The sequence below is a fragment of the Mus musculus genome, chromosome 10, assembly GCF_000001635.26.
Source record: "Mus musculus strain C57BL/6J chromosome 10, GRCm38.p6 C57BL/6J".
Classification (NCBI taxonomy): Eukaryota; Metazoa; Chordata; class Mammalia; order Rodentia; family Muridae; genus Mus; species Mus musculus.
Window position 1 is genome coordinate 76153771 of NC_000076.6, and position 23330 is coordinate 76177100.

At 42.8% G+C, this 23330-nt stretch overlaps 1 protein-coding gene across 1 annotated transcript in view; it reads left to right on the top strand.

Annotated features, from left to right (window-relative positions):
* Slc5a4a (solute carrier family 5, member 4a) overlaps positions 1 to 23330 on the top strand; it is a 41815-nt gene that overhangs the window by 6320 nt on the left and 12165 nt on the right. The window contains exons 5-10 of the mRNA NM_133184.2: positions 3248 to 3352; positions 8753 to 8858; positions 9919 to 9999; positions 12906 to 13126; positions 16881 to 17016; positions 22749 to 22856. Coding sequence (NP_573447.2) covers positions 3248 to 3352; positions 8753 to 8858; positions 9919 to 9999; positions 12906 to 13126; positions 16881 to 17016; positions 22749 to 22856 — 757 coding nt within the window. The remainder of the gene's footprint in view (positions 1 to 3247; positions 3353 to 8752; positions 8859 to 9918; positions 10000 to 12905; positions 13127 to 16880; positions 17017 to 22748; positions 22857 to 23330) is intronic.

The window sequence follows — 23330 nt, forward strand, 5'->3', positions numbered from 1 at the left end:
CCCATAGGGTCCCCCAAGATAGAATGTGCCTGTCAACAGGTGAAGTCAGTGGTGGCCCTGCCTGATGATCACTGTGGTGGACGTGAACCTGAGCAGAGAGCATGCCCAAGGCTATCCAAGGCTCTTAAGCAACGTTTCCAGAGAGCTGGATGCCCATATTGGTTCTCACAGAGATCTCCCTCCTGAGTAGAGGGCACAGCTGGAGTCAGAAGTGAGTCTTAAGAGATGTGCTTCAGTGGTGATCTGGATTAAGTCCTGGGAGATAAGGCTGACTTCTTCAGGTAGAAGGGGAGGGGGAGGAGCCATGTGAGGGGAAGACTGGAAGGAGAGGGGGTGCTGTGATCAGGATGTAAAGTGAATAAATAAATACATATAAATAAGTAATGAATGAGGGCAAAGGGGGGAAATTGGATGACAGAATCAACACATGGAAGTTGAAAATCTTTCTTTCTTGGGGTATTTGGAGGTCAGCTGAAATCAAGACTAAAGTAGGGGGGAGAGCAAGGAGAAGTAGAGGTGCCCACAGCGGAGGATGCAGTGGAGGTGCGGTGCGGTTGTCAAAGCTTCGTGTGTATCCTTACCTGAGAACAGTGGGGGAGGGGAGGAGGACAGAGAGAGTCATAGAGAGGAGATAGTCAAAGGATAGTGTGCACGAGTGTGCAAGTGTCATAGTGACGACTATTGTTTTGAATAGTTAAAATGTGCTAATAAAGATATGATGATATAGGAGCTGGAGAGATGGCTCAATTATTCAGAGCACCGGCTGCCCTTGCAGAGACCCCAGATTCTCAGCACCCACAGGGTGGCTTAGGACTATCCCAGCTCCTGTCCCATTGACTCCAGCACCCTTTTCTAACCTACTCAGGCACTACACACATAGAGTACACAGGCATGTATGTAAGCAAACACTCGCATACATAAAAGAAAAAGAATATAACGAGATGAAGTTAATATGTTCTTAGCATGATGGCTAAAAAGCACTAAATGATGATGCCATTTTAAAAAGATGTTCTAGGGGAAGAGAGATTTCTCAGTTGGTAAAGGCACTTGCCTGAGCACCTGAGTTCAGTCCCAAGGAGCCATGTTGGCAAAAGAAGAGAGTCAACCCCTGCAAGTGTTCCTCTGACATCCACATATACACCTTGACACCCTCTCTCTCTCTATGTATATATATATATACACATACATACATACACACACAAACATACATATATACACATATATACACATATGTGTGTGTGGTGCATGTGTATGTAATATATGTCTATATATAGTCTATATATGTTTATGGATATACTCTCTATATAGACTACATATAGAGGCATATATATGCATACACACATAAAAATAAACAATAAATTTGATTTTAAAAATTTGAAGTGTTCTATATCATCTTGGAAATGGTTGGTACAGGGCTTTCAAGGATTCAAGGGTCATGATCAGATTTCCATTTTATGAAGTTGCACTTGGGCATCCAAGTGGACAATGGACTTGAACAAAAGTCCATGCATTCTGGGGCTGGGGCGATAGCCAGTAAAGTGCTTGCCATGCAAACATGAGAATGTGAGTTTGATCCATAGCACCTGTGTAAAAATGCTGGACATGATAGTGTGTGCTTGTAACCCAGTACTGATGAAGAAGACACAGGCAGATGCCCTAGGACTTCCCATGGGTGTCCTTTGGCCTCCGCATGTGTACATACACATAAACACACATATATACACACAAATTCAGATGTTCATGAACTCTTGGCTAGGAATCGTAACACATGCCTGCAACACCGGAATTTAGGAGGCATGGGCAGAAAGATCAGGAGTTCAACATCATGTTTGGCTACCCTCAAGGCTAGCCTGGGCTACATGAAACAGAGTCTCAAAAGTAATGATTAAAAGTTCATGCAATCTCTTCTGAGGCTCAAGGAAGGAAACAGGGAAGAAGGGAAGCCACTTCTTGGTGACTTGTGACATGTTTGTTAGCAGATTCGAGAAGTAAAGGCAGTATGAACAATTTTAAAGCTTGAAGTTTGGGGGCCAGGACACAAGGGGCCCCTGTAAATGGAATAAGAACTACAGGGGGAAGCCAGAGATGGAGAATAGGCCAGTAATGACTTAATGGTATAACCGTGTGTGTGTGTGTGTGTGTGTGTGTGTGTGTGTGTGTGTGTGTGTGTGTGTACCTGTAGTACATACATGCAGAGATGCGCATGTCATGCCCATCAGGAGGGAGATCTCTGTGAGAACCAATATGGGCTTCCTGCTCTTTGGCAACGTTGCTCAAGTGCCTTGTACAGCCTTGAGCACGCCTCAGTGAACACACACCAGGTGTTCAGATGGCCTTTCTGCAGGATGGTTGGTTATCTGAAAACCAACACGGAATGAGGAGTCCCTCCTTTGCATTTCTGCAGAAGGTAGCAAATTTGTTGGTTCCTAATATCCCTGTTGAAAGGTGCCGTCCTTGGCTCAAGAGCTCATGCCCCAAAACATGCATATGGTTGGGTGATAGCTTGCCATTTCTCCAGGGCCGCTTTCCGTTGGTGGTCTGCTAAGAATTCGTCTTCTTGTTTTTGATAAAAAGGGAAGTGTGTGTGCTTATTCACATATATTAAAATGGATAAGATGAAATAATGAGGACCGTCACTCTGATAAACACAGAAATCTATATTTCTTATTCTAAGTGTCTCATGAGCAATCTCTTATTTTAGTAAAGAAATTCACAGATAGTTCTCTAAGTTGACTTAATCTCTTATTTTCAATAAAGGGAATCATATAAATATATATAACTACAATATTCTCAATATGCTTACAATATTATCAACAATCAATTTATTATATAATTACATCACAATTTATTATTTATAAGTATTATTTTTGCTGTACTGCAGCATTACTCATAAAAGTAATAAAAAATATTGTCAAGAACTGTCTATGTATTTGGTGATGCTTTATTTGGGCACTTTATTTTTGAACTAAAACTCCTACTTTAAGAAAAGGGAAATTCAGAGACTATCATTTACTAACAGTTGTAACACATAGTAAACATCAGAGCCTGGAAGACATTCTCATTTTGTCTCCGATGCCCGAGCTCAATCCAGAATCATCACTCTGCCAAGGAATTGTGTGTCTCTCTCTCCTCTGTATCCCTAAGATGTCGTTCATAGTGCTTAGCTGCCTGTAGTCATTTAGTAGATGTCAAATCATCTGAATGCACTAGGCTTTGAGGTGAATTCTGTGACTCTCTGTTTCTGCAGGTGATGACCATGCCAGAATATCTCAAGAAGCGCTTTGGTGGGAAGAGACTCCAGATCTATCTCTCCATCCTTTTCCTTTTCATCTGCGTGATATTGACAATCTCAGTGAGTTCCCTGACTCCTGGCATTGGACAGTCCACAGTTTGCTTGTTGGGGCCAGCTGCTAAAATCCGGGACTGGCATGTATAGACTGCAACCGGTAGCACTAGCAGGTTTAAAACTTCCTGATGCCTTAAACTTCCTGGGTGGGAATACTCAGAGTATCCACATGCCTAGGGACTTTCACACTGTGAGAACCACAAGAGTGTAGACCCATCCCCTGAGAACATTCTAGATATAAAAAAAGCAGGTGTGGCCAAAGAACAAATGTCGGTCACACGAGTAATAATGGCTGCTTGCCACAGGTGCCTCTTGCTTCTGCCTTGCCCACTGGACAATAATCTCCTAATATTTTCCCTGAACCAGCTCTGATTTACATTTTTCTTTTCAGTTTAATTATCAAATACCTGGTCCAGAAAGGAAGTACTTTGTATCATTAAACCAGCTTAAGTTTGCCTTATCAAAGACACCCTTGTACAACCTGTGTCATAAATGAGCTTGCTAAACCAATCATTCCCTAGAAATCACCTCTGATGAAAGATAACAGGTATTGGAACTTTGAGCCGCACTCGAGGAAAGAAAGAATAACTTGTTTATCCTTATGTAGCAACACCTACATCTGAGCATCTGGGCTCATAGCCTGGGCACCTGTGTCAGTGTTAGAGAAAAGTTGTCTTCCCTGTTCCGTTGGGCTGTTACTGTTACAAGTAAGCCAGCTGCTGGGTATGAATGCTACAGGCTTTCCTAACGCCACCCAAGCACTTTTATCCTGTATTGAGCTGTGATTCCAAGCAACAGGACTCGCCACACACCAAGCAGATGAGGATTTGCACATTAATACTGGGCTACTTATGAAGACATAAGCAGAAGACATCTGCATGACCATGAGCGGTGTTAGTACCTACTAGGTGGAATTGGAAATGGCCTCTCCATTAAACAGTCCCTGGGGTGGCAGGGTTAGAAGAAGCAGAAGAGCTCTACCACCACCACTGGGTGCCAGAGACTTTGTTCTCTCTGTTCTCCCAGTGCCTAGGACTTGTTAATCTCTGAGGTCCTCTCTGACATCTATAGCTTTATGGTTCCAAAGATCATGAGTGTGTACCAAAACAGAAGGCAGCAGTTAAAGGAGCCCTTGAGGGATGGGGCCTTTTGGAGCACATGGTTCTGGGTTGTAACTGAGGAAGGGAATGAATGTAGGTAAGCTGGGTGGGGTGCAAAGAGTTCATTCATGCACGTGTTTTCTATGTGTGCCTGTGATTAGCTGATGGCTTGGCAGCAGGCCTTTTATGCTGACAAGGTTATGTCCTGAGTGATATTAATGATGATTAACCTTAGACACATTTGTTTATATACACATATACCCCGATAGCCAATTCTATCCTGGCTGCCTATTAAACAAATCATCACAAGAACTTAAGATGGAGGAGCTTTCAGAATCTCGCCTGCTAGGATTGAGAAGAGATGGACCACAGGTTCTCGGCCTCCAGTAACATATACGTGGAGACTCATTAGTGGACAGGATGTCCTGCAATCCCCAAGTATTTCAGTCCATACTTCCTAGGAAAGCTGCTAATCTTCTGGGAAACAACAGAACTAGGAAATTGAAGTAACTAAAAACTGTGATATTAGAGATTGTTCCGAAATGATCTCTTTTAGCCAAAGAAAATCCCAAGTCGTTAAAATTCCTCTTTATTAGAAATGTTTCTTTTTCATTGTTTTTCCTTTTTCTGAAGATTTTTCATTACTTTATTTTTAACTAGTTAATTTTCCCACCCATAGATTAATTATTATTATCAAAAATACATTTTTCACACAATATGTTTTTATTATGGTTCCCCTCCCCCATTCCTCCTTAGCAGCTCCCACTTTTCCACCTACCTAAATCCACACCCTTTATTTCCTCTCTCATTAGATTAAAATGAGCATCCAAAATAATACCAATAATAATAATAATGCCAATAATAATAATAATAAGTAAATAAAAACAAATCATAATAGGACAAAACAAAAAGAAAATACAAAGGAAACATATACAGATGCTGACACACACACTTGCATGCTCGGAAAACCCATAAAAACAAAATCAGGTACTATATTATATAAGGAAAAGACCTACATGGTAAAATAAATAAACATGCTCAGATGAAGCATTATAAGAAAAAATAACCTCCAAAAAAGTTACCACTGCGTTTGTATTCTTTTGACCATCCACTGTCGGGCATCGGTGACTTTCCTTTGTGAGTGGTTACCAATTGGAGGTAGCTTATGGGTTAGGGGTGGGTCATTTGTCCACTTCGCCTGACAGCACTGGGACCCTATTGGCCAAGACCTGTGTAGGTCTTATGCACATAGCCACAGTCTCTATGAGTTCATTTGTGTCAGTCCTGTTGTGTCTAGAAGGTCCTTAGTGTCCTCCACCCTCTCTGGCTCTTAAAATCTTTCCTCCTCCTCCTCCTTCTCCTTATCCTCCTCCTCCCCCTCCTCCTCCTCTTCTTCCTCCTCTTCTTTTCCCTCCCCCCCTCCTCCTCTACTTTAGAGTTCCCTGAGGCCTGAAGGGAGTGATTTGATGGAGACATTCCATTTAGGACGAAGTGTTCCAAGGTCTCACGTTCTCTGAACATTGTACAGTTGTGGGTCTTTGTATCTCTTCCCATTTGCTGCAGTAGGAGGCTTCTCTGAGGATGGCTGAGAGACACTGATTATGAGTATAGCAGGACGTTACTAGGAGTCATTTTATTGGTGTGTTCCTTTAGGAGCATATTAGTATTTGATTTTCCCCTATGACCATGGAATATCTGTTTCTTCAACACCCAAGCAGTGTCAGGCACGGGTCCCATCTCATGGAGTGGCCTTAATTCCAATCAGATAGTGGTTGGTCACTCCCACAACTCTTGTGCCACCACTGCAGTGGCATATCTTTTTTTTTTTTTTTTTTTTTTTTGAGACAGGGTTTCTCTGTGTGTAGCTCTGGCTGTCCTGGAACTCTCTGTGTAGACCAGGCTGGCCTTGAACTCAGAAATCCGCCTGCCTCTGCCTCCCAAGTGCTGGGATTAAAGGTGTGCGCCACCACTGCCTGGCTTGCACTGGCATATCTTAGAAGCAGGTCACTGTTATAGATCACAGGGTTTGTAGCTGGGTAGGAGTTTACATTTCTTCTCTGGTAGCATACAGAGCATTTTCCAGTACAACCAACACTAGTCAGTGGGAGTCAAGGCTCTAGGTAGGCACCAGCTCAACTTCTCCATGTTCAGTGATTTGTAGGGATGTTGTCTTCAGCAATACGGCCTTACCATCAGTTTGTGGAGAACAACCAATACCCTTGTTAAGAGCCTGGGTTGTCTAGGGGTTTCCATGGGGCCCATTTGACTAACAACTCAATGAGATGCAACCTGTTCTAGAACTAGAGGTTTCATTGCGCAGCAAGAGATATCTAGTTGGGGATTTTTTTTCTTCCCTATTATTTGGCGAATCCAATTTAGATTTCTTTCATATATGTATATATTTTAAGAAGTTTCTATTGTATTAGGTTTCCATATGATCCATCCCTCAAACGGTTCTTATTTTTACCTGCCTTCCCCATTTCCCCTTCCTTAGTTCCCTCTTTCCTCCCTTTCCCAATCTCATCTCCCTTTCCAGTCTCCTCTAGAAATCTATTCTAGGTCCCCTTTCTAGGGATGCTTGCCCTTCCTTCCTAGTTCCTTACTCTGTACCTAATCTCGGTGAATATACAGCTTTACTGAAGACTTATCAGCTAACATCCATTTGTTAGTGAATACACACCATATTTGTCTTTTGGGGTCTGGGTTACCCCATTCAGGATGATTTTTTTTCTAGTTCCATCCATTTACCTGAAAATTTCATGATTTCATTTTTTTTTAATGGCTGAGGTATATTCCATTGTGTGAAGGGACCACCTTTCCTTTATCCATTCATCTGCTGATGGTCATCTAGCTTGCTTCTAATTTCTGACTCTGCTATAGATAGAGTTGCACCACAAACATGGTTGAGCAAATGTCTCTGTAGCATGATGCAGAGTCCTTCGAATATATACCCACCCCCACCAAAGAAAGAGAAAGAATTCTAATTTAAAAATATGTGTTGAGAGCTGGGGAAATGGCTTCCCTTGGTGACAATGCTCCCTATGCCGGCATGAGGACCTGAGTCTCAACACTTAGCACCCAAGCAACAATCCAGTCATGGTCACGTGCTCATGAACTCCAGAACTGCAGGACAAGGCAGAGGGAAACAGGAGAATCAGTGTGCTTGTGCGCTATCCTATGAATAGTTTAATAAATCCCAGTGCAGGATTCCTTCCCACCTTAGACCATTTATGTTCTCAGATGAAACACACACACAGTCTTTATATTTTAATATGCCTTAAGCAGGACGATAGCTAGGCTACTGCCTACCCTCCGTGCTGTTAGAATCTACCTCCTACCCATAACTCTGGGTTACTTCTTACTAATTTCTATGTTCCATCTTGGCTGGTCTTAACTCCAACTAGTCAGTCTTCTGGGCCACATTCTCTTGGCCCAGAGCCCAGGGTACTCTCCTTGTTTCTCTATCCCATGGCGGCTCTTGTCTCTCTCCTGCACACACTTCTAAGGCATGGTGGCTCTCTTGTCTCTCTCCTTCCTCTTTCTTCATGGCCCCAAACCTAGGCAATCTAAACCCTATCTATCTCTCTTCTCCCCAGCTATTGGCTGCTGGCATCTCTATTTACCAATCAGAATTAATTGGGGGCAGGGACCCTCCGTGTCTTATGATGTGCTAACAGTTTTGGGGGACCCAAATTAACATTAGAATACAAGCAGCATTAGGCCACACCCACTACAGTGTGCCATGCCACTTGCCTACCTGTAGTTCTCAGAAAGATTCGATCTCAAGGAAATAAGGTAGAGAATGATAGAGTAGAATATCTGACCTCCTCCTCTGCCCTCTACACACATGCAGGTACATGCACACATAGAAATGCACATGTATACACACACGCACATATGCATGTGAACACATATGCATATGTACACACACATCACTCATATATCAAAAGAATATATGCATATATTATACATAATTTATGATTATATATCATTCCATCATAATCAGAGAGTCTCATAAGCAACTAATGAGCATCCCCAAACCTCACAGTACAGACAATTCTTAGGCCATGGCACCTTATTTTATAAGTACCTCAATGGGGTAATGTACAAATGGCTTTGAAGATAACTAGTGAATGGCACTGCTGTGTGAATATCTTCCTATGGAATACTTATGTAGTGTCTTCAGGGATGAATAGGAGTTCACCAGGAAGAGGGCGGGGCCTGTGATCCTGGGTGGGGGGCGTTGGGGAAGAAACCAGAGGCCTGAAATGTGTGCTTACTCCCATCTGCCCTGTTCCTTTTCTAGGCAGACATATTTTCTGGAGCCATCTTCATAAAGCTGGCTTTGGGACTGAACCTTTACCTGGCCATCCTCATCCTCTTGGCTATCACAGCCATCTTCACAATCACCGGTGAGTTGTATGTGTGTTTGTCCTTTGTTGGGCTGTGCCAGCTCTGCTGATCCCACATGTGTGTGCATATATGTTTGTGCCTATATCATATCGCCAAAAAATATAGTCCCTAGATAAGATGTTCAATGAAAGGAACAGTGATCCATTCCCATGCTAGAGCAAAAATAGTTTTGCTAGACGGCTTTGCACAGGATCTGCAAAGTGGGGGAAGATAGAGGATTGTTAAGGACAACTTTTGTGATATTAGATGTTTGCCCTTTCTCCCTACTTGATATTCATAAGTGAATGTAGCAGCAGAACTACACTGTAGTAGAAACTTTACATCAGACAGATGCAAGGTAAAGCCATGTATGGTGTCATGTCCCGTAATCCCAGAGCTAAGGATGCTTGAGAGTTCAAGGCCAACCTGGTCTACAGAGCAAGGCGCTGCAAAGAAAGAAGCAAAGGGCAGTTGAAGAAGGCCAGAGGAGGGGAGGGGAAGAGAGGGAAAGGGGAAAGGGAAAAGAGAACAATAAAATAGAGAAGAAGGCGAGAGAAAGGGTCAACGAGTAAAAGACATAAGTGCTAGGAAGATAACGATGTTTCCCACAGGTTTATTTAGGCAGGAATGGTGGCTTGCACTTGTAATTCTAGGAATTAGAAACTGAGGCAGAAAGATTTCCAGGAGTTCAGGATGAGCATGGCCAACCAACACAGAGATTCCAGGCTGGCCTTGGCCAAAGAATGAGATGCTGTCTCGACCAGAACAAACCTGAAAGTCAAGCTTATGACCCAGCTAGGAGCGTTCTCATGATCTTGCTTTGTTTTTGGTTACAAACCCTAAGTTATCCTGTCTGTCCCTGAACTGACTCTGTGCCTAAGATGACCTTGACCCTTAAATCATTTTGCCTCAACTTCCCAGGTAGCTGGAGTGATAGGCTCAGCTCCTATCAGCCAGGTGCTTGGATGTGTCTTCCTGTATCTTTTAACAATGTTTCTTTGCCCATTCAGGCTGGGGGAGACCGCAGCTAGGAGGGCAAACGTGCTGGATAAATCTCTGGCTCTTCCTTTCTCTCCCCAGGGGGCTTGGCATCCGTGATTTACACAGACACCGTCCAGGCTGTCATCATGTTGGTTGGGTCCTTCATCCTCATGGTATTCGGTAAGTCAGGACTGCGTGCACAGATCCTTAGATTCTTGTCTCTGTCTGCTCCGTTATTGCTTCCCTCAGATTCTCCTGGGTCACATTTTTTCCTGTCATTTTATATAATCCCCACCATAGAATTAGTAGCCTAGCTTCTTTCTTGCTTTATTCTATCAAAAAGAGGAAACAAGGGAGGGTTTTATTTCTTTAAGATCGCTTATCTTCTTTAACCTCCATGCCTCCGTGCTCATTAAGCCCTTGGTTGATGACTTCAGAGTATTGGCGCATTGGATTGAAAGCATAAAATCCTTTGATTTATGCTGTAGCTGTATCGGTAGGGTAATCACAAAGCCAAAGAGTGAGTGCAGAAAGACCCCTGAACTAGACCACTCTGTGGGCAGAAAAACAGTTTATGGGAGAATCAGCTGCCAGGCTGTCTCACAAGACTGGAGAGCAGCAATTCAGCAGGAAAACAAGTGGATTTTAGATGGAGTCAGCAGGATGGGGATCCTCCAGCTGACGGGAGCTGTTATGTTTAATAGAGAAGGCGGAGTTTAGGTTCCTGTTTATTTGGTATGAATCCTTATGTTTATCTAATAGGAACCAGACTGGGTTGGGCTCAGGCCTTCATCTTAGGCCATTGTTAGCACTAGTGGGCCATTTTGGAGGCCAACTCTGAGACCTACAAGATATGGATCTGAGAGAGAGAGAGAGAAACTGAGGGGTACCAGGGAAGGATTGGAGAGGAAAGAGAAGAGGGGAAACAATATTTCAATTTCAAAAAACAAAATTTACAAAAATTTTTTAAAAATGTCTTTTGATTATCTAGAACTTTCACTAGGAATTAAGAATTAGAGAATTTCAGGTAACTACTAACTAGTATCTACTTTATACAATTAATACTTGATTCAAAGGGGAAATCTCCATCTCCTGCCTGCTCGTGAGAACCCTTTCTTCCTTCTGAGTTGATAGGAGGGTGTGTGCCTAGTCTTATTGTATCTTGTTGTGCCCTGTTCAGTTGACATCCTGGGAGGCCAGCTCTTTTCTGAAGGGAAACAGAGGAGCAGTAGATATGGGGGGCTGTATTGGGATGTATATGATAAGAGGGAAAAAACCCACCTTATTCAGTACACCGTTAGCATGCACAAACATGGCTTGGTGCTTTCTTTGTGACTCCCACTGTTTTGTTTTCATATCTTGTTGGCAGGCAGCAAGTAATGGATTCACAGTGTGCAAATCTTAACTGCATTCTCCTACACTGAGGTGGCAGGGTCAGGTTATCTAGACCCCACCTTCTCACCATTGGAGCCTCATCTGGCATGTAAATAAATGGCATCCCCTATTAATAATAAGAATTATTATTATTATAATGATAATGATGATGATAGGGGGAATTCTTCCTTCCATGCTGGGAGAGATTCTTGTTGTACACTAAGGTTCCTGCCAAAACAGGACCTTGTTTACTGTATGATGTTTTAACAGATTAAAGGGATGGGGGTCCCTTCTTTCCCTGCTGTGGAAAGGTACTTTGTAAACAAACAAACAAACATAAAACCAAACCAAAAAAAAAAAAAAAGCCTTAGCCTGCACGTGGTGGTGGGATGCGATTACAGCCTTGTGACTTTAAAAACCCGACCCTGTCCTGTTTTAGTTCCCAAGAGTTTTTCTGAGGTACTGTTCCACTCTTCGTCAACAAACTAAGTAAAGGGGGTGCTATATTCTTAATTGGCTTAATCAGCATAGTGATTTGTAACTTTTATGCATAGATTATCTTAAAACGATACTCTGCCTAGATAATCCATAAATGCAACAAAAAAAGACACGGTGATGATAAATGTCTCTCCCCAGTTCTGAAGTCCCCAGGCTCCATCCAATAAGCTGCACTAAAACAACCCTGAACATGCATGTATCCACTCACATAGCTTCAAGTCCGTGGAGCAAAAACTGAAAAAGTAAAAAGCAACCCAAAACAAATAACAACAACAAATCCACACTGGTATGGTGACTTCAACACAATCTGGATATCACTAACCATATGGCTATCAAATTGAATTCAGTTCATTTACCCAGCTCCCCACTTTGGCCATCAGGAATTCACACAGTCCCATCATTCATGACAAAGATTTTCTGTCGCACACACAATGTTCTTCTGGAGGCAGGTCCTAGAAATAGCTCTTTGTATGCATTATGTACAGTTATCCAAAATTCCTATGCCCTTCTGGTTCCCTGGTCTTTGTTATTTGAACTTCATGGTGGGATGACAGATAATTCTCTCCAGGCCCCACCATTCTGATAAATTCTGCATCATCTGAACTTATACTCAGTAGCTACGGATATATTGGCTCATTTTTCTCATATCAACTATTATTAACTCCTGACTAGCCATTCCAGACCCACAATGGTTCTCTCTCTCACCCTTCTCCTCATCACTTAGCTTGCTATTTCTAATCTTCTTCTCTTCTTCCCAGGGTTTTATAAATACCATAATTAAATATAGTGCAGCACCAGAAAACTATAGACTATGTGGAAGGTTTGAAGGACATTGCTTTCTGCTCCTTCCAAAAGAGTTGAGATTCCTGGTGGATAATTTCACAGGGATTTCTCTGTGAATGTACCATCAGGTTTGTCTCTGCTCTGCGGGGTTGGGAGGCACCAAGGTCAGTCTATTGCTTGACGCTTCTCATTTTTACCGTGATGTGAGCTACTAAACGAAAAATGGATGAACGCCATTAAGAAAAATGTGTAATAATTACTTGCTTTATGGGCTTGGCAAATTTGACCTGTTGCCAGTGGAGACACAGAAAGCCATGGATCAGGAGAGAGGGTCACTGAAGGTTTGCGCGGACCCCACGTCAGGGGCTAATCATAGACAGCAGCCGTCTGCGAGGTGCAGGAGACATTTTCTTTCTCTGGTGCTTTTGCAGCGTTTGTGGAAGTTGGAGGCTACGAGAGCTTTACCGAGAAGTTCATGAACGCCATCCCGTCTGTAGTGGAGGGGGACAACCTGACCATCAACTCCAGGTGCTACACTCCTCAGCCCGACTCCTTCCACATCTTCCGAGACCCTGTCACTGGAGACATTCCATGGCCGGGAACTGCGTTTGGAATGCCTATTACAGCTTTGTGGTACTGGTGCATAAACCAGGTAAGTGAGTAAGTGCGCATGCGTGTATGCATGAGCAGGTGCGCGCGCGTGTGCGAGCAAGCGAGAGAACTTTTGTTCTTCCTTTTCATCTCATAGAAAAGCACTAGTATCTAGTTTCTGCACACAGACATCATTTTCAAATCCAAACGTCTTTACGAGGTTTACAAAGAATGGATGCCTCGTGCCGCATCCTACCCCACATTATATGGGACACAGCAGGCTCCTTCAGCCAATTATTTGCTATTTAAAACCCTTCTTGGCCCATGAACCATAAACACATGACCTTAGACATCACTAGAGACGAATGCTCTCAGAACCCAGCCTTTGTTGTGACTAATTTTAGAAAGAAAGAAAGAAAGAAAGAAAGAAAGAAAGAAAGAAAGAAAGAGTAAGACAAAGAAAGAGAAAGAAAGAATGAAAGAAAGAAAGAAAGAAAGAGAAAGAGAGAAAGAGAGAAAGAAAGAGAGAGAGAGAGAGAGAGAGAGAGAGAGAGAGAGAGAGAGAGAGAGAGAGAGAGAGAGAGAAAAGCAGGCTGAGCAAGCCAGTTTGCAGAATTCCTCCATGGCCTCTGCTTCAGTTCCTGCTCCCAGGTTCCTGCCCTGAGTTTTTACACTGGATTCCTTCAGTGATGGACTTAGAAGCTATAAGATAAAATAAACCCTTTCCTCCCCAAGTTGCTTTTGGCTGTGGTATTTTATCATGGCAAAAGAAACCCTAACTGAGCCGGGCAGTGGTGGCGCACGCCTTTAATCCCAGCACTTGGGAGGCAGAGGCAGGTGGATTTCTGAGTTTGAGGCCAGCCTGGTCTACAGAATGAGTCCCAGGACAGCCAGGGCTACACAGAGAAATCCTGAGATAGAAATTGGTACAGGATCATAGAGTATTGCTATGATGGACCTAACCATGTGTCTTGGGGAGGAGTGTGGTGGTATTTGAACTTTGGGCCAGAAAACACACTGGATGCTCAGATCTTGGTGGGCTAGTCTGTGGGAGCCTAGAACATAAGAATGTGGGGGAAAGGACAGACCACGGAGGCTTCCCTTATAAGTTTCAGAGGGAAGTTCAAGAGTCCCTTAAGGACTCCATTGAATATTTTAAACTTAGAATCATTGAAATGAAACCTTTGCTTTATTAGAACAAATAAAGCAAACAGGGGCTGAGAAATTATCTGTGGTTAAGAAATGACCAGCATCAGTGAAGTGAAATCTTCCGGGAAGTCTTTCCCTAGGGTCAACATACAGAAGTTGTGGTCCAGAGACAATTTAGGATGTACCTAGTGCTGGCAGCCAAACTTAGTAAAATTTGTAAAAGTTTTCCAGGTAGTACTGGTTTTGGAGTCATGAAAAAGCCATGGAGAGCCACTGAGGCTTGGCTATGTGAGGGTCTAGGAGAAGCTATTGGTAAAGGTGCAGCCTCAGGATTGAGAGAGTCACAGGGAGAAGTAGAAAATGGGTACAAGATGTGGTAATGTCTGAGTGCCCCAAGAGAGGCCAGAACATGATCCTGGTGTGAGTGCAGCTCAGTTTCACGGGAGATTCCAGCACTTTGGAGATGCCAGGATCACAAGATGACCACCGAGGACAGAAGCAGGATGGATGGGGTGTAAGCTGCCTGGCAGACAAGCCATGTGTGCTTCAGAGAGCAGGGCTGGTGAAGAGCTGCTGCCACAGCCCCTTGGAACTCAGAGGATGAGGAATGGGCCCCAGGCATCAAGCACCAAGCTTAACACTCTTAACTCTTAGTTTTGCTTTGGTCTGATTGTGACTGCAATTATTCCCAGGTCTGATAAGAACTACATACGTATTTTCAGTAAAATAAATAGAAGGGAAAAAGAGACTTTAGATTTAAAAAAAAAAAAGAAGAAGAAAAAGAAACCACACTTTTAAAATATTTAAAAATTTTAAAGGCTGTGAGGACTTTTATAAGTTGGAATGTTTTATATTGCGACATTAATATGAATGTGAGATCCTGGGGATAAGCAAGAAAAGAAGGGTTATAATTTAACAGCAATGTGTTTGTATGTCAAGTTGCGAAGGGGTCAATTTTGCTAGATAGTCTTATGTCAACTTGACACAGCTAGAACCATATTAGAAGAGGAAACCGTAGTTAGAAAACACCCCCAATCAGACTGGCTTGTGGAAAAGTCTGTTGTAAAATGAAGTTTTCCTCCCAGTCCCAAGTTCCCAGATTAGTGACTCTGAGAGTCAAGTAGATTTACAAATGCCTTGGCGATAAGCTTCACTCGTTCCCCATCTAGCTTATAACTTAATATCCCATTTATTCTAGTCTAAATCCTGTCATGTGGCTGGTCACCTCTCCTCGCTTTCATGTGTCTGTCCTCCCACACCTGGCTCTATCCCAGAATCCCTTCTCCCTCCTGGATGTCCCACCTTCTTGTCTACCCTTTCCTATAGGCCATAGCATTCTATTGACAGGTGTTGTATCCATACAGTACACAAGAGATTCCTTTTACAGCCTGTGGTACATTTTCTTGGTTGAGGCCTGATGTGGAAATTTTCAGTTCACTGTGGGCAGTGCTGTCTCTGGGATGATGGTCCTGGGTGAGCTAAGCAGGTCGGGCAAGCTGTGAGGAGCAAGCCACTAAGCAGCAGTTCTTCATGGCCTCTGCTCTGATTCTTGCCTCCAGGTTCCCGAATTCCTTCCCTGGCTTCCCTCAGTGATGAACTTATAAACTGTAAAGTGAAATGAATAATTTCCTTTCCAGATTGCTTTTGGTTGTATTGCTTTACCATAGTGAGAGAAACCCTAACTGAGGCAACTAATCTGAAGCAAGCATCCCTATGTTTGGCAATTATATAGAAGAAAATGATCAAGAAGTCAGGATTTTATGAGGAGCTTGGGGATAGAGGTCGATAGTAGCGCACCTGTTTAGTGCACATACCCTGGACTTGAAACCCCAATACTGAAAAACTGGGGAGAGAAGAGAAGTATATAAAACATTATGGAATTGTTTTATAGATTCTGCTTCTCTACATAATTCCCAATAGATTTGCATAGTTTAGGTAGGAATTTTTAAATCATGTGCATTCTTCTTTGATTAACACCATTACTGAATATGACTCATGGCTAGGTAGTCTCCGAACATGATGAAAACAGTCTACATGAATGTCTCAGCAGTCTGCTCACTGCCTGAATATTGCGTTTCCATAGTGACAGGTATGACTAGTCAAAGAGGCGATTGCCCCATCAACAGTAGGAAGACCCCAACTATGATGCCTACGATGATACATTCACAGCCTAAAGCATAACACAGGGCAGTATTACCACCTAGAGGGACTGCCATTGATACTCTGCAGCTCGGACACTGTATGCATTCTTATGAATACAGGTAGTACCTGTCACAATGCACCTGTGGAGGTCAGGGGACAACCATAGGTGCTGGTCCTCATGTCCACTTCGTTTGGTCACTGTTTCATATGCTAGGCTAGCTGGCCAGCCACTCTCCAAGGATTTTCCCACCTCTGTCCACCATTAGCTATAAAAGCACTGGGATTGCCAACACAGGCTACCCTGTCTAGATTTCCATCTCTGCAGCAGCTTCAAGGGATAGCCCTGCTTGGGGAACATAGTCTCACAGTGTACAATTTAAATAGTTCTTCAAGTCACCGCCTTCCTCCTGAGCCCATCAGCTTCCACCAATGCCATCTTTTCTTACTGCCGTTTTAAAGCTCAGAAGACAGATTAGACATCATTTTCTGGTTGCCTCACTATTATATTGTGTTTCCCCCGGCAGGTCATTGTACAGCGCTGCTTATGTGGCAAGAACCTGTCCCACGTGAAGGCTGCCTGCATCCTGTGTGGCTACCTGAAGCTGCTTCCCTTATTCTTCATGGTGATGCCGGGAATGATCAGTCGCATTCTGTACACAGGCAAGTCTCACACTTAATCTCCGTTTTATGCCTGAATTTGTATAATTCTATTAAGGATTTCTTATTTCTTTCTAATTTAGATTTATTTTCCGTGTATGGATGTTTTGCCTACATGTATGTCACTGTATCACATGCATGCAGTACCCAAGGAGGCCAGAAGGTAGCATCGGGTCCTCCAGAACTTGAGTTAGACATGGTCATGAGTTAGACATGGTCATGAGCTGGGAACCAAACCCAAGTCCTCTGCAGGAACAGCAAGTGTTCTTCTTAACTGTTAAGTCATTTCTCCAATCCCAAGTATTTTTAAGATATAGCAAAACCTTACTAAAATAGGAAACCTATTCTAGGTGGAAATAGAAGGAGAAATCCAGGTTGAGAAAACAGCTTCTGCGGGTGTGTCAGAGGTATAAAAATCAGTTTGCCTTACTTGACACTGTTCCCTTAGTCCTTGCAGCTCTCCGTGTGTCCTTGGAGGCGTTTGAAACAGTGAGTCCTGTTTTCAGAAGTTTAGAGAATATGGTAGAAGGGCATTATGGGAAGTAGTAAGATTTGTCAGGGATATGTTGGTGAGCTGCTGATGTTGAGTGTGAGAAGGTATGTGTCATGGTTAGGGTGTCATTGCTGGGAAGAGACACCATGGCCATGGCAACTCTTATAAAGGCAATCATTTCATTGGGGCTGGCTTACGGTTTCAGGGGTTCAGTCCATTATCATCATGGTGAGAATCATGGCAGTGTGTAGGCAGACGTGGTGCTAGAGGAGCTGAGAGTTGTTGATCTGAAGGCAGCCAGGGGACTCTCATTCCACACTGGGAGAATCAGGAGCATAGACATCATCAAAGACCACCAGAACTGTAAAACACTTCCTCCATCAAGGCTACACCTCCCAATAGTGCCACTCCCTGTAGGCCAAGCATTCAAACACATGCGTCTGCGGTGGCCAAACCTATTCAAACCACCACATTCCACTCCCCGGCCCCCACAGGCTTGTAGCCATAACACAATGCAAAATGCATCTAGTCCAACTTCAATGTCTCCATATCACAGTCTCAACAATGTTTAAAAGTCAAAAGTTCAAAGTCTCTCCTGAGATTCATGCAATCTCTTATCTATAATTCCCTATAAAACCAAAAGCAAAACAAATACCTCCAATATCAAAGGATATATATATAATATATATATATTATATATATATATTACTATTCCAATATATCCCGGACCAAAGCAAGACCAAAAGCCAGCTGGGTAAATTCCAAACTGCATCTCCATGTCTTGTGTCCAACTCCTTTCAGCTTTGTTGATTGTAACACACTTCCTTCTCTTGAGCTGGTTCCATTCCCTAGTAGCAGTTTTCCTTGGGGTCCCCAAGGCAACTTGAGCTTCACAGATTCTTGTTCTAATGTCTGGGAGCTACACATGATCTTCTGGGTTCCTCCAAAGGGTTTGTGTCACATCTCAGGCTCTGCCCTCAGTAGCACTCTAGGCTCTGGTTGACTCCATTCCACTACTGCTGCTGTTCTTGGTAGTCATCCCATGGCGCTGACATCTACAGTATGCTGGGGTCCCACACTACAATTAGGCTGTACTTTCACCAATAGCCTCTCATAGGCCCTCCCTTCCTGGTGTCAAGCCTCAACTTCAGCTGCCACTGAGACTGCACCTTCATCAGTGGCCTATCCTGGCCACTTACAGTGCCAAGCTTCAGCTGTTCTCCATGATCCTTTCATGCTTTTAAGACCAGTCCACCCATCTCATACAATACCAAGTCCTGAATGCAGAACAAGGTACAACCCTGGCTATTTCTGGAATACAGCTTTTTTGTGTTCTCAGAAAATACTTCCCAGAAGATTTCACCTCAGTAATTCGTTTGTTCAGTGAATAGTGAGTTCACATTTTGGTGGAAATTGTATGGAACCTATAGGTTTCTCTTGGTAGGTTGGCCATTTTTACTATAGTAATCCTACCCACCCATGTGCATGGGAGATCTTTGCATCTTCTGGTAGCTTCTTCAATTAATTTCTTCAGCGTCTTAATGTTTTTATCATGTGCATCTTTCATTTACTTGGGTAGAGTTATCCCAAGATATTTTATATATTTCGAGTCTATTATGGAAGTTTTTTTCCCCTTGACTTTTTTCTCAGTCCATTTACCACTTGTAAGTAGGGAGGCTGCTGATTTTTGCGAGTTCGTTTTGTACTCAGCTACTTTGCTGAAAGTGTTTAGCTGTTAATGGAGTTTCCTGATGGAATTTTTAGGGTTACTTATGTATATACTTAGCATATCATCTGCAACTAAAGATACGTTGCCCTCATCCCTTCTGATCTACAGCCCCTCGTGCTCCTTCATTTGCTTTATTTCTCTAGCTAAAACTTCAAGCATTGTATTGACTAGGTATGGAGAGAATACATAATCTTGTCTTGTTCCTGATTTTAGTGGAAATGCTTTATCGCCACTTAAGTTGATACAGACTACAGGCTTGCTGTAGACTGACATTATGATGTTGAGGTTTGTCATTTGTGTCCCTGCTCGCTTTAGTGATTGTTATTATCATGCAGGGGTATCAGATTTTGTCAAAAGTCTTTCCTGCATCTAATGAGGTAGTCATGTGGTTTTGTCTTTCGGAATGTTTATATTGATGGCTTAATTTTTAAATTTATATATGTTGAACCATCTCTGTGACTCAGGGGTGAAGCCTGTGGATGATAATTTTGTGTGTTCTTGTATTTGGTTTGCAAATATTCCATTGAGAATTTTTACATTTATGTTCATAAGGGAAATAGGTCTGTACTTACTTTCTTTGTTGGGTCTTAATGTGGTTTGGGAATCAGGGTAACTGTAGTCTCATAAAAAAGAGTTGGGCAGTGGTCCTTCTGTTTCTATTTTGTGGAATAGTTTGAGGAGTATTTGTGTTAATTCTTCTTTGAGGCTCCTGGTAGAATTCTATGCTAAAACCATCTGGCCCTGACCTTTTTTTAAACTTGAGAAACTTAATTACTGCTTCTACTGCACTAGGAGTTATACGTCTACTTAAACTGCTTATCTGATCATAATCTAACTTTGGTAGTTGCGGTATATTGGAAAAAATTATCCATTTCTCTTATATTTTCCAATTTTAGGGAATACAGTTTTTTAAAATATGTCTTTATGATGGTTGGATTTCCTTACTGTTCATTGTTATGTTCCCCTTTCCATTTCTAAACTTCTTTACATCTCTCTCATAGTTAATTTGACTAAGGAGAGTTGTCAATCTTACTGATTTTCCCAAACAACCAACTCTCTGTTTCATTGAGTTGGATAAAAACTCTTTGTAATTTTTATTTCTATTTTTATCAGTTTTATCCCTGAGTTTGGTTATTTCTTGCAGACTCTTTTTGGGTATTATTTCTTCTTTCTGTTCTAGAGCTTTCTGTTCTAGACGAGTGTGTAGTTTAGTTACTGAGATCTCTCCAGATTTTTAATGTAGGCATTTAGTGAACTTGCTTTTAAGAATCTTCACTGTGTTCCATGGGTGTGGTTATATTGTTTTCATTTTGCTCTATTCTTAAAAGGTTTGGATTTATGTCTTAGTTTCTGTCTTCACCCATTTTTCATTCAGCAGTGAGTGGTTGCTCAGTTTCCATGAGTTTAGAAGCTTTTTGTTGTTTCTCTTGTTACTGGTATCCAGCTTTAATCTCTGATGCTAGGTAGGATGCAGGGCGTTATGTCAGTTATCTTGTATTTGTTGAGGCTCACCTTGTGTCTGAATTTATGGCCAGTTCTGCAGAAAGTTCCATTAGCTGCTGAGAAGAAGGTATGTTCCTTTGCATTTAGTGAATATAAATAAATAAATATGTTCTATAAATATTTCTTAGGTCCATTTGGTTTATGGTATTGTTTAGCTCCAGCAGCATCTCTGTTTAGCTTTTTGTTTGAATGACTGTCTATTGGTGAGAGTGGGGTATTGAAGTCACCCATTATCAGTTTCTGAGGATCAATATGTAATTTAAGTTGCATATATATAATTTAGTATTATATATAATTTATTATATATTATATAATTATTATATTTTGTATCATACACACACACACACATAGGAGAGTGTGCCAAGGTCTAGGAGAAGGGATTTTTAAAGGGAAAAACCACAAGTGGGGGTTGCTCAGCCTTGACATTACATGATTGGGTAAGAGGTTTATGGGAAAGTTGACTTTTAAAATGATTGGTTTGTTTTAGGTACCAAAGCCCCAAACATCTCTGGCCGCTCTGGCCTGACCATCTGGAGAATATCTGGTAATTAACTGCTGCTACAGAAGAGGGGAGATTAGCACCCTTTGTGGCATTTATTTAGATGGGGAGGGTTGCTAGGAAACAGTATCTCCTACTTGCAGGAGGGATGCAGCAGGACCAGTGACTCCCAGAAGCTTATGTTTCTAGACCTCCGCTTAGATCTCTCATCTGTATCTGTTCTTGTCTTTGTTTGGTAGTTATTTTGTTCCTTTGGTTTCTGTTGCCCTCCCAGCTTCTCAGGAAAATGTGGTGGCTGTGGGTTACTTGGTAGGTGATTGGTTATTCCTCCACCATGTCTGAAATGAGCCAATTTAAACCAGATTAGATTATATTAAAGGCAGGTTTATGGGAAGCTGTACTCAGGGGAGTTCACTGGCCCCAAGGACCAAGGCCAGGGAAGTCACCATGGGAAAGTGAGGGTATGGGAAAAAGAGAGAAGGATGTACACGAAGAGAGAGAAGAGGAGGAGGAAGAGGAGGAGGAGGAGGAAGAGGAAGAGGAGAGGGACCCTGAGACCAAAATGTCTGAATTATATAGGGAGGAGCCTCTGGGGGAAGAGCAGCCCAGCCCCTGGGCTGGAAAGTTCAGGGTTGGAGGCAGGGTATGCCATGTAGGGACTGAGGGATGCTGGGAGATCCTAGAAGCCAGGTCTGCTTTGCTGAATGTAAAATATGCACCTCAGCCTTTAATCCCAAAAAGTAGGGAGATCCTGGCAGGTGTGGCCACTAGGGTTCTGGATAAAATATTTTTCTAGGTTTCAGGGAAATGACCGAGAATGGGAATGCGCTAGAAGAGGAGGCTGAGGATGTCTACTGGAGTGGGGAAAGCAGAGTGTGTCACCAGTGTCTATCTAGTCCCCTGAGAATGAGGGTAGAGTGAGCAGGAAGGCAAGTCTGGAACAGTTGATCTGCTACAGAGATGGGGATGGGAGGAGGGTTAGAATTGGAGCGGAAGAGGGAGAGCGGAGGTTGTCTATCTGATTCACTGGCTTTCAGATCTGGTGACTGAGACAAAGGGATGGGATAGTAAGGAAGACTGCAAGGGCCACTAGAGATGAGGGCAGCAAGGGGGGAGGGAAACCATGCTGGTGGTACTCTACAGAGCTGGGGGTGAGACTAGGGGACTGGTTGGAGGAGAGAGAGGGTGAAGATCATCAGATGCCTCCTGGGCGGTGCATTTCCATGGAATACTAGAGGGCGATCATCTATGAAACTCCATCTGGCTCATATGTAAGGGACGGTCCTGCCAGATGAGTCAGTCCATCGGGATCTATGAAAATAAGACAATGTTGTATGCTGCATAAAGAGGTACCAGGTCTTTGACATAAAATTCAAAAAGGTCTCTATCTCTATTTCCGGACAAGTGTCTTTCCTCCCACACACAAGCTTACTTACCTCTTTCTCCAATGGTGGCAAACTCTGCCTGCTTGGGTCTTGCTCACTGACCTAGCCTCTGGAATATCTCCCCAGATATGGTGGCCTGCGTTGTGCCTTCTGAGTGTGTGAAGCATTGTGGCGTTGATGTCGGCTGCACTAACTATGCCTACCCGATGCTGGTGCTGAAGCTGATGCCCATGGGTAAGTAAAGGCCGGGGCTCACACAGCCTCCAATGCTTGCTCTGTAGATGAGCATAGAAAGCGTTGTGATGTAATCGTCATCGAGTGTCACTTTACTTCAACTCATTCAGCTGCTCATAGACATTTCTTGGGCATCTTTCACATATTGCCAAGAGCCCAGATGTTCCTGAGATGGACCAGGTTTTTTTTTTTTTTTTTGTCAGAAGCATCTTGACTCTCTATTTTTTTTTAGACTTATTTATTTTATGTAGCCATACAGATGGTTGTGAGCCTTCATGTGGTTGTTGGGAATTGAACTCAGGACCTCTGTTCACTCCAGACAATTCTGCTCACTCAGTCCCTGCCTGTTCCGGCCCAAAGATTTATTTATTATTATAAATAAGTACACTATAGCTGTCTTCAGACAGCTATGGGGAGAGGGTGTCAGATCTCATTACAGATGGCTGTGAGCCACCATGTGGTTGCTGGGATTTG